The 14599-nt window shown below is 44.1% G+C and overlaps 1 protein-coding gene across 1 annotated transcript in view; it reads right to left on the bottom strand.

Annotated features, from left to right (window-relative positions):
* Positions 1 to 357: 357 nt before the first annotated feature.
* LOC134501193 (plexin-A4-like) overlaps positions 358 to 14599 on the bottom strand; it is a 62008-nt gene continuing 47766 nt past the window's right edge. The window contains exons 3-4 of the mRNA XM_063308801.1: positions 866 to 1048; positions 358 to 372 (exon numbers count right to left, since the gene is read on the bottom strand). Of these exons, the coding sequence (XP_063164871.1) occupies positions 358 to 372; positions 866 to 1048 (198 nt within the window). The remainder of the gene's footprint in view (positions 373 to 865; positions 1049 to 14599) is intronic.

Consider the following 14599-nt stretch of genomic DNA (forward strand, 5'->3'; position numbering starts at 1 on the left):
TAGAAAATGCACAAGAAGAAGGTGTGTACTCATAGTGGAACAGAATAAGTGAGCAGTTGAACTATTACAATTAACACATTAGAAGATCATCTCCAATGGATCTTGAGGGGCAATCAAAACTGCCAAAACCTCCAGAGTCAAATGCCTCTTTCAGTCCCGGCTCTGACTCCACAATGCAAATACTCAATTTCTGTACAAGACTAAAACCACACCATTCAGCCAACAAGGAGCTGCCTGCTCTGTGAACAATGCACACTGGTAAGCAAAACCGAGGGCCAGACTTCTAGCAATATGCATCCACACTGGCAATTCAGTAAATCCAAACTGCAAAAAATTAAGTAGAACTTTCTTGGCTCATCAGTCAATAAGCTCCTGTGGGCCAGAGCATGTTTGTGCTGACATTAGCTTGGACACAGGACAACTTAAGCAATGGACAGTTGGTGAAGTCTTTACAGGCCCACCAAACTCTAGATTTTTTGCCAAACATACAACCCTAACTGATGGTAAATACAATACCCAACAATGTTAAAAATAAGCTTCTTTTTCATACTCTGGAAAGAATGGGAATAAAATTTACTTGTCCCATATCTCCAGTAATTTTCCATGTTGATTTAAATGCCACCATTCCAATCCACAAGGAAAGCATAACCTAGAACCCAGGTAGACAGATAGACCACTAGCAGATCAAAAGATCACTCTGGTCATTCATTTTCACTTTGACCTATTCACATATAGGAACTTTCTCTTCCTACCCACTAGCAAAAATAATCCTTGGAAAACAGAAGCTCATACTTTCATCGATCTGAGCCATTTACCATATTCAACTTGCTGCGTGCCACGTTGGCTTCAAAAAAGCCAGACCTACCTTCTTTAGCTTGCCACTCTTGGTACCCACAAAAGCCAACGAATGGTTCTTATAGACATAGGCGATGACTGATGTCATCCTGTCCTGGTCTTCTGTGAAGATGGGCAGTCCTCGCACCATCTCAGACACTCCAAGAGGGGCATTCATATCCAAGCCGCAGAAGTTGTCATCAATTGTTAACAGCTAAGACAAAAAGAAAAAGTGGGGGGAGGTAGAAACAACATTATGGACATTACGAGTGTTGCACAAAGCAAAGACAATGCGTAAGTTCTCAAACAGGCTACTGGTTTCACTATTCACCCAACAGTGAATGCACTGGAATGATCACCAGTGCCCTTGCATGGTAGCATCTTCCCAACCTGGGAACTTCCAGAAATGTTGGGATTGCAGCCTCACAATTCCCACACATCAACTGGAAATTCAAAAGTTGCATCCCATCTGGAGGAAACAACTTGTGGAAAGGATGGTCTAGTACAGCGTATTTCAAACTTGGCAACTTTAAGATGCGTGGACTTCAACTCCCAGAATTCCCCAGCCAGCCATGCTGGCTGGGGAATTCTGGGAGTTGAAGTCCACGCATCTTAAAGTTGCCAAGTTTGAAAAACACTGGTCTAGCACATTTCTCAAAATCCACCATGGTGAATAGTTAAAAACTGTAGTCAGCAGAAGGGAAGATGTTTCTGCAGGATGAACTGGGGTAAAGAGAAAGGAAGTACATTGGAGGTTTTGGTGCTGGGCTGTCTAGAGCTATTGGGAAAATTGCAGAGGTGTCGCTGCTGGAGCTCTGGAGGCAGAGGATGGTTGCAGTTTATTGATCAGCATCAATTCGTAAATTAGTTTGTTCGTTTGAAGCATTTATACGGCCACCCAACTCATACCATGTGACTTTGGGGGGCGTACAAAAAGGGAAGAGAAATGAAAACCATAAATGCAAAACTCAGCAATGCATATCATTAACCCTATTAAAACAACATGGCAGACAGAACGGAGAGATTCTAGACTCATCCACTGGGAACTCAACTCAACCTGAGCCCAGAGGAAGAGCCAGGTCTTCGCCAGGTCTAAAGGCCTGTAGAGTTGGAGCCAACCGTTACATCCAGGGGAAGATTGCTCCAGAGGGTGGGGGCTGCCACAGAGAAGGCACCCCTCCTGGATCCTATAAGGTGACATTGTTTCAGGGAAGGGACCCAGAGTGGGCCCTCCCTGTCAGACAGCCTCCTTAGGAGCAGGCAATCCCACAGATAACCTGTCCTATGCCAGTCAGGGTTTATATAGAACAATCTGTAGGAAAAACTGAGTGTTTGGATGGGTGAATTAATCTATCACCACTATCCCTTCAATTTTTAACCATTCATTCATTCATTCATTCATTCATTCATTCATTTTGCTTTCGTATGATCTTTTTTTCTCCCCAAGCTCATTTAAATGTATAGTTTTACTTGCTTAAATGGCTAAAAGGTAGAGTGCAATTGTACAGTTAGTAGCTAACCTAAGTTCCACAGTATGTGTTGATCCAAGGTATCTCTTACATTAATGAATTAACAATGATCACATTTCTTCAGCAATCTTCCAGCTGAGTACAAACCACCCAATTCCACTCTCATGTCTTGTAGGAGACCTGAATTTGCCTGCAAAATTCAATAATTCTGGGGATCAAGCAGTGCTTGCACAGAACTTCAGTTAATAAAGCCAGTTTGATTGACAGATGACATGGAAGTTCTTTTAAAGATCCAAGCCAATTCAGTTCCAAGATGAACATCCAGGCAAGGGCAGGGGGATAGATCAGAGCTCATCAAACAGGACCAAAGTCTGAGCTACTGCACTGGTGGACCAAAAAAGACTTTTCCTGAAGAATAGGAAACAGCAATGAACAATCACAACAGGGAAAATGGTGGCAAGGCAGAAGAACATTGATTGGACCAGCCTTCCTCAACTTGGTTAATGAGTGATTGATGGGTGGAGACTACAAATGTGGGAATTCTGGCCATTGTGAAGCCCACTTACCTGGAGAACACTAGATCAAGAAATCTGGATTAAGTTGTGTTAGTTCCAAGATGTTCAAAGGGGATGGATTTACAGGTAGTCCTTACATAACAACCACAATTGGGCCTGGCATTTTGTTTGCTAAGCAAAGTGGTCATTAAGTGAATCTGACCCGATTTTACTATCCTTCTCATGGTGGTCATTAAGCAAATCACCTCAAGGTGGTGATTACAAGGGGGCGTTAAGCAAATCACATGGTCATTAAGCAAATTACACAGTTCCCCATTGATTTTGCTTGCCAGAAGCTGGCCGGGAAGGTAGAAAATGGCGATCATATGACCAAGGGACGCTGTGACAGTCATAAAGGCGAAATGGTTCCCAAGTGCCCAAATCTTGATCATGTGACTGCAGGAATGCTGCAACCATCCTAAGTGTGAGGATCAGTGGTAAGTCATTTTTTCAGCACCATCGTAAGCCCAAGCTGTCACTAAATGAATGATTGTTAAGTGAGGACTACCTATATTCCATTCTAAGAAACTGATAAAAACTCTGCTCATCCTGATGTCAGCAGTTCATCTTGCTGTCATCCCATTAAATGCTATTTAATGCCAGGCAGCTTCAGCAAAGGATTGTTACCTTGTCATGGTGCTGGAGCTTGAGCACCTCAATGATGCCATGAGCTAAACCGTAAAGGGCCACCCAAGACGGGAAGGTCGTGACAGACAGGTCAGAATAAATGCGATCCCTGGGGAAGGTCATGGCAACCCACCCCAGTATTCTTGCCGTGAAAACTAAATGGATCAGAACAACCAGAGATATGTCGGTATACCATCGGAAGATGAGACCCCCAGGTGGAAGATGGTCAAAATGCTACTGGGGAGGAACAGAGGATGAGTTCAACTAGCCCCAGACGCGATGACGCAGCTAGCTCAAAGCTGAAAGGACGGCTAGTGGCCGACGGTGCTGGTGGTGAACGGCGAATCCGATGTTCTAAGGATCAACACACCATCGGAACCTGGAATGTAAGATCTACGAGCCAGGGCAAATTGGATGTGGTTATTGGTGAGATGTCAAGATTAAAGATAGACATTCTGGGCGTCAGTGAACTGAAATGGACTGGAATGGGCCACTTCACATCAAATGACCACCAGATCTACTACTGTGGACAAGAGGACCACGGAAGAAATGGAGTAGCCTTCATAATTAATAGTAAAGTGGCTAAAGCAGTGCTTGGATACAACCCAAAAAACGACAGAATGATCTCAATTCGAATTCAGGGCAAGCCATCTAACATCACAGTGATCCAAATATACGCCCCAACCACAGATGCTGAAGAAGCTGAAGTAGAGCAGTTCTATGAGGATCTGCAGCACCTACTGGACAACACGCCTAAAAGAGATGTTATTTTCATCACGGGAGACTGGAATGCTAAGGTGGGAAGTCAAATGACACCTGGAATTACAGGTAAGCATGGCCTGGGAGAACAAAACGAAGCAGGACATAGGCTGAGAGAATTTTGCCAAGACAATTCACTCTGCATAACAAACACTCTCTTCCAACAACCTAAGAGACGGCTTTATACATGGACTTCACCAGATGGACAACACTGAAATCAGATTGACTACATCCTTTGCAGCCAAAGGTGGCGGACATCTATACAGTCGGTGAAAACAAGACCTGGAGCTGACTGTAGTTCAGATCATGAACTTCTTATTGCACAATTTACGATCAGACTAAAGAGATTAGGGAAGACCCACAGATAGCTAGATATGAGCTCACTAATATTCCTAAGGAATATGCAGTGGAGGTGAAGAATAGATTTAAGGGACTGGACTTAGTAGATAGGGTCCCGGAAGAACTATGGACAGAAGTTCGCAACATTGTTCAGGAGGCGGCAACAAAATACATCCCAAAGAAAGAGAAAACCAAGAAGGCAAAATGGCTGTCTGCTGAGACACTAGAAGTAGCCTAAGAAAGAAGGAAAGCAAAAGGCAACAGTGATAGGGGGAGATATGCCCAATTAAATGCAAAATTCCAGAGGTCAGCCAGAAGAGATAAGGAACTATTTTTAAACAAGCAATGCGTGGAAGTGGAAGAAGACAATAGAATAGGAAGGACAAGAGACCTCTTCCAGAAAATTAGAAACATCGGAGGTAAATTCCAGGCAAAAATGGGTATGATCAAAAACAAAGATGGCAAGGACCTAACAGAAGAAGAAGAGATCAAGAAAAGGTGGCAAGAATATATGGAAGACCTGTATAGGAAAGATAACAATATCAGGGATAGCTTTGACGGTGTGGTCAGTGAGCTAGAGCCAGACATCCTGAAGAGTGAGGTTGAATGGGCCTTAAGAAGCATTGCTAATAACAAGGCAGCAGGAGATGACGGCATCCCAGCTGAACTGTTCAAAATCTTGCAAGATGATGCTGTCAAGGTAATGCATGCTATATGCCAGCAAATTTGGAAAACACAAGAATGGCCATCAGACTGGAAAAAATCAACTTATATCCCCATACCAAAAAAGGGAAACACTAAAGAATGTTCCAAGTATCGAACAGTGGCACTCATTTCACATGCCAGGAAGGTAATGCTCAAGATCCTGCAAGGTAGACTTCAGCAGTTCATGGAGCGAGAATTGCCAGATGTACAAGCTGGGTTTAGAAAAGGCAGAGCAACTCGGGACCAAATTGCCAATATCGGCTGGATAATGGAAAAAGCCAGGGAGTTTCAGAAAAAGATCTATTTCTGTTTTATTGACTATTCTAAAGCCTTTGACCGTGTGGACCATAACAAATTGTGGGAAGTTCTTAGCGGTATGGGGATACCAAGTCATCTTGTCTGCCTCCTGAAGAATCTGTATAACGACCAAGTAGCAACAGTAAGAACAGACCACGGAACAACGGACTGGTTTAAGATTGGGAAAGGAGTACGGCAGGGCTGTATACTCTCACCCTACCTATTCAACTTGTATGCAGAACACATCATGCGACAAGCTGGATTTGAGGAATCCAAGGTTGGAGTTAAAATCGCTGGAAGAAACATTAACCATCTCAGATATGCAGATGATACCACTTTGATGGCTGAAAGCGAAGAGGAACTGAGGAGCCTTATGAGGAAGGTGAAAGAAGAAAGTGCAAAAGCTGGCTTGCAGCTAAACCTCAAAAAAACCAAGATTATGGCAACCAGCTTGATTGATAACTGGCAAATAGAGGGAGAAAATGTAGAAGCAGTGAAAGACTTTGTATTTCTAGGTGTGAAGATTACTGCAGATGCTGACTGCAGTCAGGAAATCAGAAGACGCTTAATCCTTGGGAGAAGAGCAATGACAAATCTCGATAAAATAATTAAGAGCAGAGACATCACACTGACAACAAAGGTCCACATAGTTAAAGCAATGGTGTTCCCCATAGTAACATATGGCTGTGAGAGCTGGACCATAAGGAAGGCTGAGCGAAGGAAGATCGATGCTTTCGAACTGTGGTGTTGGAAGAAAATTCTGAGTCCCTTGGACTGCAAGAAGATCAAACCAGTCCATCCTCCAGGAAATAAAGCCAGACTGCTCACTTGAGGGAACGATATTAAAGGCAAAACTGAAATACTTTGGCCACATAATGAGAAGACAGGACACCCTGGAGAAGATGCTGATGCTAGGGAGAGTGGAGGGCAAAAGGAAGAGGGGCCGACCAAGGGCAAGGTGGATGGATGATATCCTAGAGGTGACGGATTCGTCCCTGGGTGAGCCGGGGGAGTTGACAACTGACAGGAAGTGTAATGAGTACTGATGGTGAGCAGGAGGGGGGCCCTATCCAGGGGGGAAAACGCATGCGTAGTAGGGAGGAGTTGAGCAGCCATTCAACGAGACAGAGAACAGACCCGCCTTGACTTTTGGGGTTTATCTGTCTGGGTTTTTCCCACGCTTCTTCAGTTTGTTAGGATTTTCTGTCTAATGCAGCAGTAATAAAACACTAGAGACCTATTCCTTGTCTCAGCGTGGTTCCTGACTGTTAGGACAGGAAGCTCTGGCGTGGGCTGGTCCATGAAGTCACGAAGAGTCGGAAGCGACTAAACGAATAAACAACAACAAAAAATGCCAGGCAGGGATTAAAATCGTGGCATCTTTTTTTCCTTACAATTCTGCACAAACTAGGAAATGACTTGTCTGCTTCTTTATTTATTTGAATCACTGATATGGCTGCCCATCTCACAGCAGTGACTTTGGATGGCGTAGAAAGATTTGAAACCCAACAGTTACAAACCAGCTTGGCCAAATAGTGGGATTTGAGGAGCCAGATAAGCTGGCATCTGTGCCCGAAGCAATGGTTGCCATATGCCTCCACTGCTGCTAAAATCTGCTTTAAACATACCTTTCCAGATAACTGTAAATACAGCCAAATCCACAGTTTTCACGAGAAATCCTAACTAACAGAGTAGTACTTTTTCTCTCGCTTTTGTACTGGCAGTAAACTGGTGGACTTACTCATTTGGCAGGTTTGCTTGCCCCAAGGACCCATAAAGAGGCACAGAGATGATTAATTCAGAATAATAAACCTGGTCTCAGTTTGCTACCCTGTGGAAGCTGAGCTAAAGGAAATGAATACTGAATGGAACGTGGATGTTAGGGCTGAATTTGAAATGCATGGACGTTGCAGATCCCAGGCCCAGTTTTGCCAAGGCCTGCTTCCAGGATGGGTGTTCATCTCTAACTTACAGCTCCAGTGTTTCCTGGTACTGGCCCATCCAAGGATTAACCACATCTGACCTCACTTAGCTTTTTTCAAGAGTGACCAGAGTTTCACCTGCTGTGTCACAGTGTCCCTCAGATCAAAGTTGATCTCTGGTGATCATGAAAAAACACCATGCAGCGTTTTTGCAACATGGAAGTGGTTTCCCACTCCATTCTTCTAGGATCTTTTTTTTTTCAACTTCCCAATCTGGCCTACAGCCCAGCACTTCCCAGATGGTCCCGCATCCAAGTACTAACCAAGGCTCACCCAGTTTAGCTGTTTAGGTTAACTAGGATGGACTCAGTGCTGCTGCCTAGCTGGACCCAACATCTCAAATAAGTTTGGAGATAAAACCAGCTCTATTAATTCACGTACCCACCATGTCCCTCCTTGATGGAACAAAACATGGTAATAAGGGAAGCAAACAAGTGTCTTGACCCCCTTTGTAGCTTTAGGAGTGCACAAGCATCTGATGCACTGAGTTTTGCACAGAGAAAGGTTGACAAAATGTTGTTGGCCAGAAAAAAGACCAGGTGGCACACTCACCACCATTCCACCTACAGAAACCAACAGGACTGGCACTAGCAGCTGCACACTGGTTCATCATCAGCAGTGAGCAGTGGGAACTTCTGGAAGCTGGCTAGCAAAATCCAACTACCCCAAGACTTATGACTTCTGAGTTTTAATCAAGAGCTTTTCCAGCCTGATGTGAAGATGCCACAGAGTGAGGCTGGGATGTTCTGCAGATACGCAGGTGCTCCAAACTTGAGTGCAGCCAATTAGCATAAAGGGAACAGGGCAGGCATGGATCTTGCATGTGGATCTCTGTTCCAAAGGAACAAGGAAGGTTCAAGTTGCTACACTCCCGCCTCCATTCTGAATCAGATGAGACGGCCACCTCCTTCCACCTAATAGTACGGCCAACCAAAAGCACAGGGAGATCTTACCGGATAGCTTTCAAAATCAACTACTTTATCCATCTATCCTACTGCTGGTATCATCAGACAATTCAACAGAGCCAAGATGGCTTTGCTGAGATAAAAAACCTGTGGCTTCCGAGATGTTATGTCACAATTCCCAGGATCCCTCCTCGCTGGCTATGCTCCCAGTTCAGCAACATCTGTTCAACGGATTATCTTTCTCTGTTCTACAGCTCTAAGACTGAGACATTCCATTTCCTTGTCCCATTCCCTAGAACCTCTGGATATTCCTCCCCCCAAGATACTCACTGCATCTTCAAACCAAGGACATGGACCATGTCAACATCTGCATTAAGTACCCAAAAAGTATTAAGTAAAATCTTCTCTAAATCAAGATTACCTTCTGGGATCTTAAGGACACATCTACGAAGCTTTCTTGGAAAAAATACAGAAGCTTTATTACCAGGCATAGCCTCATCCAAATAGACCTCCAGCCACATAAGGGAAGGCAGATGAGAAATTGGCATTCAGAATTGAGTCCTGATTGACCTTCACATGTCAGCCATGCAAACACTTTTGTGGGTTATTATGCAACTACAGGCCCCCAACAGAAAATCTTCAGCCCTGAAGCTAAGAGACTTTTCGTTCAGATGTAATTTAGGCAGGAACAGAATGAAGTTCCTCAAATTTATTGGGCTTTGTGTCTGTGTCTGCGGCTGCTCAGGTTTCTTTTCTTATTTTATTACACACACACACACACACACAAGCTCCAGATCAAGGGATTGGTGTCCAGTTTCCAGAGACTTGCAGAATCTTAATGGACCACAAACTTCAATGCCTGTCTTTGCTACAATCACACTTTCCAACACATGGCTCGAGGCAAAAATATAGCTTGCATTGTGCATCATAAAATGTCTAATTTCCTGAAGGGTTAATCTGCATTTCTTACAGGCCATAGTTTTACTCTCTGGTGTTTCAATGGCCTTTTGCATGATTTGCATGCCATAAATAAAAGTAACGAGGTCATTATTGATTCTTCCCATTTCTTCCAGGAGTAAAAAAAATTATTAGCCCAGAGGTCTTGAATATATCAACAGTACAAATGTCTATCTAATTTATATCAATCTATTGCCAAGATTTGAAGCCAGGGCTCCGAACTTTCTACAAGTATAAGATAGAGGCTGTCTTTCAAGTTCCTAAAGACCAGTCACCAGCAATAACTAACACAAAGATAGAAAGCCAGTGAGGAGAAGGTGCTTTGCACTCTACTACACTGAATGTCAAATATATGAATATTTGCCTTGGGGCATAATTCATTGGCTTGCGCTCAGTGCTACGAATTCTTGGCTCTCAAGGAGCAAATCATTTCCTTGAAATGGTGGCCAAGTTGCAGATGCTTAGGAAGCCAAAGTAAGATCTTCCAGGCTGTGATAATTTCTTCCAACTCCCAAGATGATGGTTCCCTTTTTCTTGGTAAGAGAGGAGAGACTTAGGGAAGAAGAACATCATGTTGAGGATAACAGAGATATTTGCTTAAGGAAGATCCAATATTTGGGTTAGGAACCCCCATCTTCTTGGGAGGAATTATACTCCTCCAGGGAACTGAGGATTCTTGGTTTTGAGTGATTTGATAATTAGGAACACAGACAGAAGGACTTATGACCAGCATGTAGACCAGGGTTTCTCAACCAGGGTTCCATGGCACCCTAGGGTTCTGCGAGAGGTCACGGGGGGTTCCCCGGGAGATCACAATTTATTTAAAAAATTATTTCACATTTGGGCAACTTCACATTAAAGAGGTAAGTTTCATTCTTTATTTTTAGTTTAAGAAGAGTGTTAATGCATATATTCAGGCCTACACGTGAAACAAATATAATAATTTTGTAACTTCTGGCTTATATTTGAAAGTGTGGGGGTTCCCCAAGGTATGAAAAATATTTCAAGGGTTCCTCCGGGGTCAAAAAGTTGAGAACGGCTGATGTAGACTGATATACCCAGAGCAAAATTTAGAGGCATCAGGTTCTATCTAGACAACCTGCTGGACACTGCAAGGGAGAAGGTAGTGGTCACAGTTCAGGCTGGCACCAATGACATCAGGAACATGGTCAACAAGTTGCAGAGAAGGAACAGGAAGTACTTGGTAGCAGATTGAAGGCGAGGATTGCCAGGGTAGCGTTCTCAGAAATGTTACTTCTTCCACAAGGACCACCTAGACAAACAATGATCAATGTGTGGATGAGACACTGGAGTTTGGTAGAGAATTTAGATTTGTTAGACACTGGGGAACAAGGGAGAGAGCAAGATAAATCTGTACAAGAAAAATAGGCTCCACTTGAACTGAAATGGAACCAGGCTGCTGGTATATAATCTCAAAAAAATGCTACAAATAGATATGGCCAACACTGGAAGTCGGTTAATGGGTGGACGTGACCCATTTGAGACACAAAAAAGGAAAAAGGCTCAGGCCAGTATCTGGAAAAGGACATGGTGTGTAGGTGTTCCTGTGCCAACAGTAGAAACCTCTCAGCCAAGATGTGGAAATTGGTGATGAATACAGTGCGAATAAAGGCAACTTGGTGGAATGGAGAGAATAGGTGGGCTACAGTCCTTCCTCGGTGCCAGCTTTAGAGAAAGGGTGTGGAAGTGCACACTGGAGAGGTCATCTCCTGCTTGCAATCACTCAGAAGCATCTGACTGCCCATTGCAAAAAACAAATGCTGGACTAAGTTGGGCTTTGGCCTGATCCAGTGAGGCTGTTCTTACATTCTTATGAAGCTGAAAATGAACTCTTGACTAACATGAAGATCACCTTCCCCCAGTTTTGTTGGGGGGCATCAATGATATCAGTACCATTATGATATTCTCAGTGTTTGACCTCTTCTGGATCAGACCAAAATTGGTCTGGATCAGACCAAAGGAGATATCACTCTGATACTGAATAAATACAGCCATCGTAATTAGTAGCCATTGATAGCCTTCTCTTCCATTATCTCGTCTGACCCATTTTTAAAGACCTCCCGGTTGATGGCCACACCTAAATCTGCTGGCTGTGAGTTCTACTATTTATTCATTCATATTGCTACGTCTCAGCCACTTTCATCCAACCACTTTAAGAGGCTTACAAGTCCTAAAACATGGAATCATCATCCTATTACAGAAGGAACTAGGGAAAAAATGTACAGAATATAAGTACAAAAAATCTACCATGAATACCATAAAGATCATCACACCATAGTGACCATCTTTTGTTCTAGAAGTCATAATGATTACAGGCAGTCCTCGACTTACAACCATTTGTTCAGCGACTGTTCGAAGTTACAACGGCACTGAAAAAAGTGACTTGTGACCGGTCCTCGCACTTACGACCGTCACAGCATCCCCACGGTCACACGATCAAAATTCAGGTGCTTGGCAACCGGCTTGCACTGACGATGGTCGCAGCGTTCTGGGGTCACATAATTGCCATTTGCAACCTTCCCAGCCAGCTTCCGACAAGCAAAGTCAATGGGGGAAGCCAGATTAACTTAATGACCATGGTGATTCACTTAACAACCGCAGCAAAAAAGGTCATAAATTTGGGTGTGACTCACTTAACCACCTTGCTTAGCAATGGAAGTTCCATTCCCAATTGTGGTCGTAAGTCAAGGACTACCTATATTCTCCTACATTCCTTGGCCCCTCAAACGCTTGATGGGACAATCAAGTTTGACACATTTCCAAAATATTGCAAGACAGGGAGCTACTCTTACCTCGAGGGTAAACTATCTCCATAGCAGCAGAGCTCCAATGGAAAAGGTTTAATTCTGAGCTTCCTCTCATCACTCCTCAAGTGGGTGGGGACTTCCAGCACGCGTTCTCGACTTGCCTATCTTGGACAGGCAGATTCTACTTGGTCCCAAACATATCCAGCTCCCAAACATGTAGGGAGTTATAACCAGCATCTTGAGTTGCATCCAGAAACAAACCAACAACCAATGAGTTCTTACAGCACCAGTGTAATACGACAACAGCAGGTTCTCCTAGTTAACATGTGAGCACTTCAGGCATTTGTTTCCAGACAAATTATATTAGGACATCATTGGTTAAAGTCAGCAACCCAACATTTTCATTTGCCTCCAGCACCAGGAACAACAACAGCAGCAACGTATTTGTATCTTAGCTTTTTCTCTAGGGCAGTGTTTCTCAATCTTGGCAATTTTAAGATGGGTGGACTTCAACTCCCAGAATTCCCCAGCCAGCCATGCTGGCTGGGGAATTCTGGGAGTTGAAGTCCACCCATCTTAAAATTGCCACGGTTGGGAAACACTGCTCTAGGGGCTCAAGACATCTTCCAAGAGGTTCTGTCATGAGTACAGATGGTGAGCAGGAGGGGGCCCCTATCCAGGGGGGAAAACGCATACGTAGTTAGAGGCTCTGATCGGTCCTTCGAAGAGACTTGAGCAGACCCCGGGTTGAGTTTTGGGGTTTATCTGTGTGAGTTTCCCACGCTCCTTCAGTTTGGTAGGATTATTGTCTACTAGAGCAGTTAATAAACACTAGAGACTAATTCCTTGTCTCAGCGTGGTTTTTTGCTTAAGTCAGGACAGGCTCTCTATTTTACAATAACTATGCAAGGCGGTTGGGCTGAGATCAGCCGCTAGCGCAAATCTCCACATCCCTTCATGGCTGATGGCAGGGCCAAACTGGACCTTCCCCTTTCCTAGTGCAGAAGCTTCACGCTGGCTCTTGGACTGGCCCAAGCAGCTTCTGTGCCTGAGGGTAGATTTGAACCTGGGTCTCCGTAGGGCTAATCCAACTTTCCCATCCCTACAGCGCCTGAGTGCTGTTTTCATCGCCACTACTAATCTAACGGCGTCTCCACAACGTATGCCTACGGGGAGAATTTTTCTCTTCCATAAATTAGCCTGCTCAGCACCGACAGCCCCACCAGCCCTTCTCGCGGGAGCAAAAGCCATGAATTATGTGTGTGAGGGAGTGAATGAACTTGACACAGGTTGTAACAAATAAAATAACCCAGCCCTGTACCAAATACAAGGGGAGAGGAAAGTTCAAATGCATGGCTGCCCCACCATGGAAAACCATAAGCAATAAAATTAATCTCAATCTAAGGACCACAGGAAAAGGAAAACGACCATTTGGAGAGCTTGCAGAGGGAGGGGAGAATTGAAGCACACACCCCACTTTATTCTGATGGACAGAAGGTTGCAAATACCTTGTTCTTATTTATCGGTTTATTTATTGTAATCTATATTTTATGATTTTAATTCTGATTTTGTTGTAAACCGCCCAGAGTCCCCCTTTTTGGGGGGAGATGGGCGGTAATAGAAGTTTGAAAAACAAACAAACAAACAAACAAATAAATATAATAGGTACTCAGGAGCTGATGGGAAGAAAAGGATCTGCTCCTTCAGGTCTGCCCCAGAAAATCTGTCAAAGAAACGCCCTAACATTTTCTTCCCTGTTGCCCTATCAGATGAAAAGTATGGAAGAACATCCCCTCCACCTGTCCCACCCGACAGGACAAAAGCACTCATCCACAGGGTTTGGGAGAAACCTGAAAACATGGTCCAAAAATGTAGTCTAGCTCTCATGTGAAGAACCAAGTCCCCTCTACTTATTGTTCCCCTCTATTCTATACTGGGCAGGCTGCAGCGGGGCTATCATGCTCAATTCTCGGCACCGTATCTGAAGAAGGACGTTGACAGACTGGAGCACGTCCAGAGGACAGCAGCCAAGATCACGAGGAGGACGGAAAGAAAGAGCTACAAGAAATGATGGGAAGCATCCAGGGGATCTGGCTGGAGGAGACTGTAGGGAGATACGATTGCCATTTTCATGTAGAGGACAAGGCAGGATGGTTCAGATTTGTTCCACAAGACAGGACAAGAAACAGTGGGTTTAGAAGATTTTGGCTGGACATCAAGAGGAATTTCCGAATGGTAAGAACTCTTCAACAATGAAACAAGCTATCCCAGGGAGCGGGGTAGGGTCCTCCTTCACTGGAAGGGTTCAAACAGAGGCTGGGCAGTCCTTGTTGGAGATGCTGTACTGGTGGGCTCCCACAAGGGGGTTGATATTCATTGATTGATTGATTGATTGATTTAAAT

The sequence above is a fragment of the Candoia aspera genome, chromosome 7, assembly GCF_035149785.1.
Source record: "Candoia aspera isolate rCanAsp1 chromosome 7, rCanAsp1.hap2, whole genome shotgun sequence".
NCBI classification, from domain to species: Eukaryota; Metazoa; Chordata; class Lepidosauria; order Squamata; family Boidae; genus Candoia; species Candoia aspera.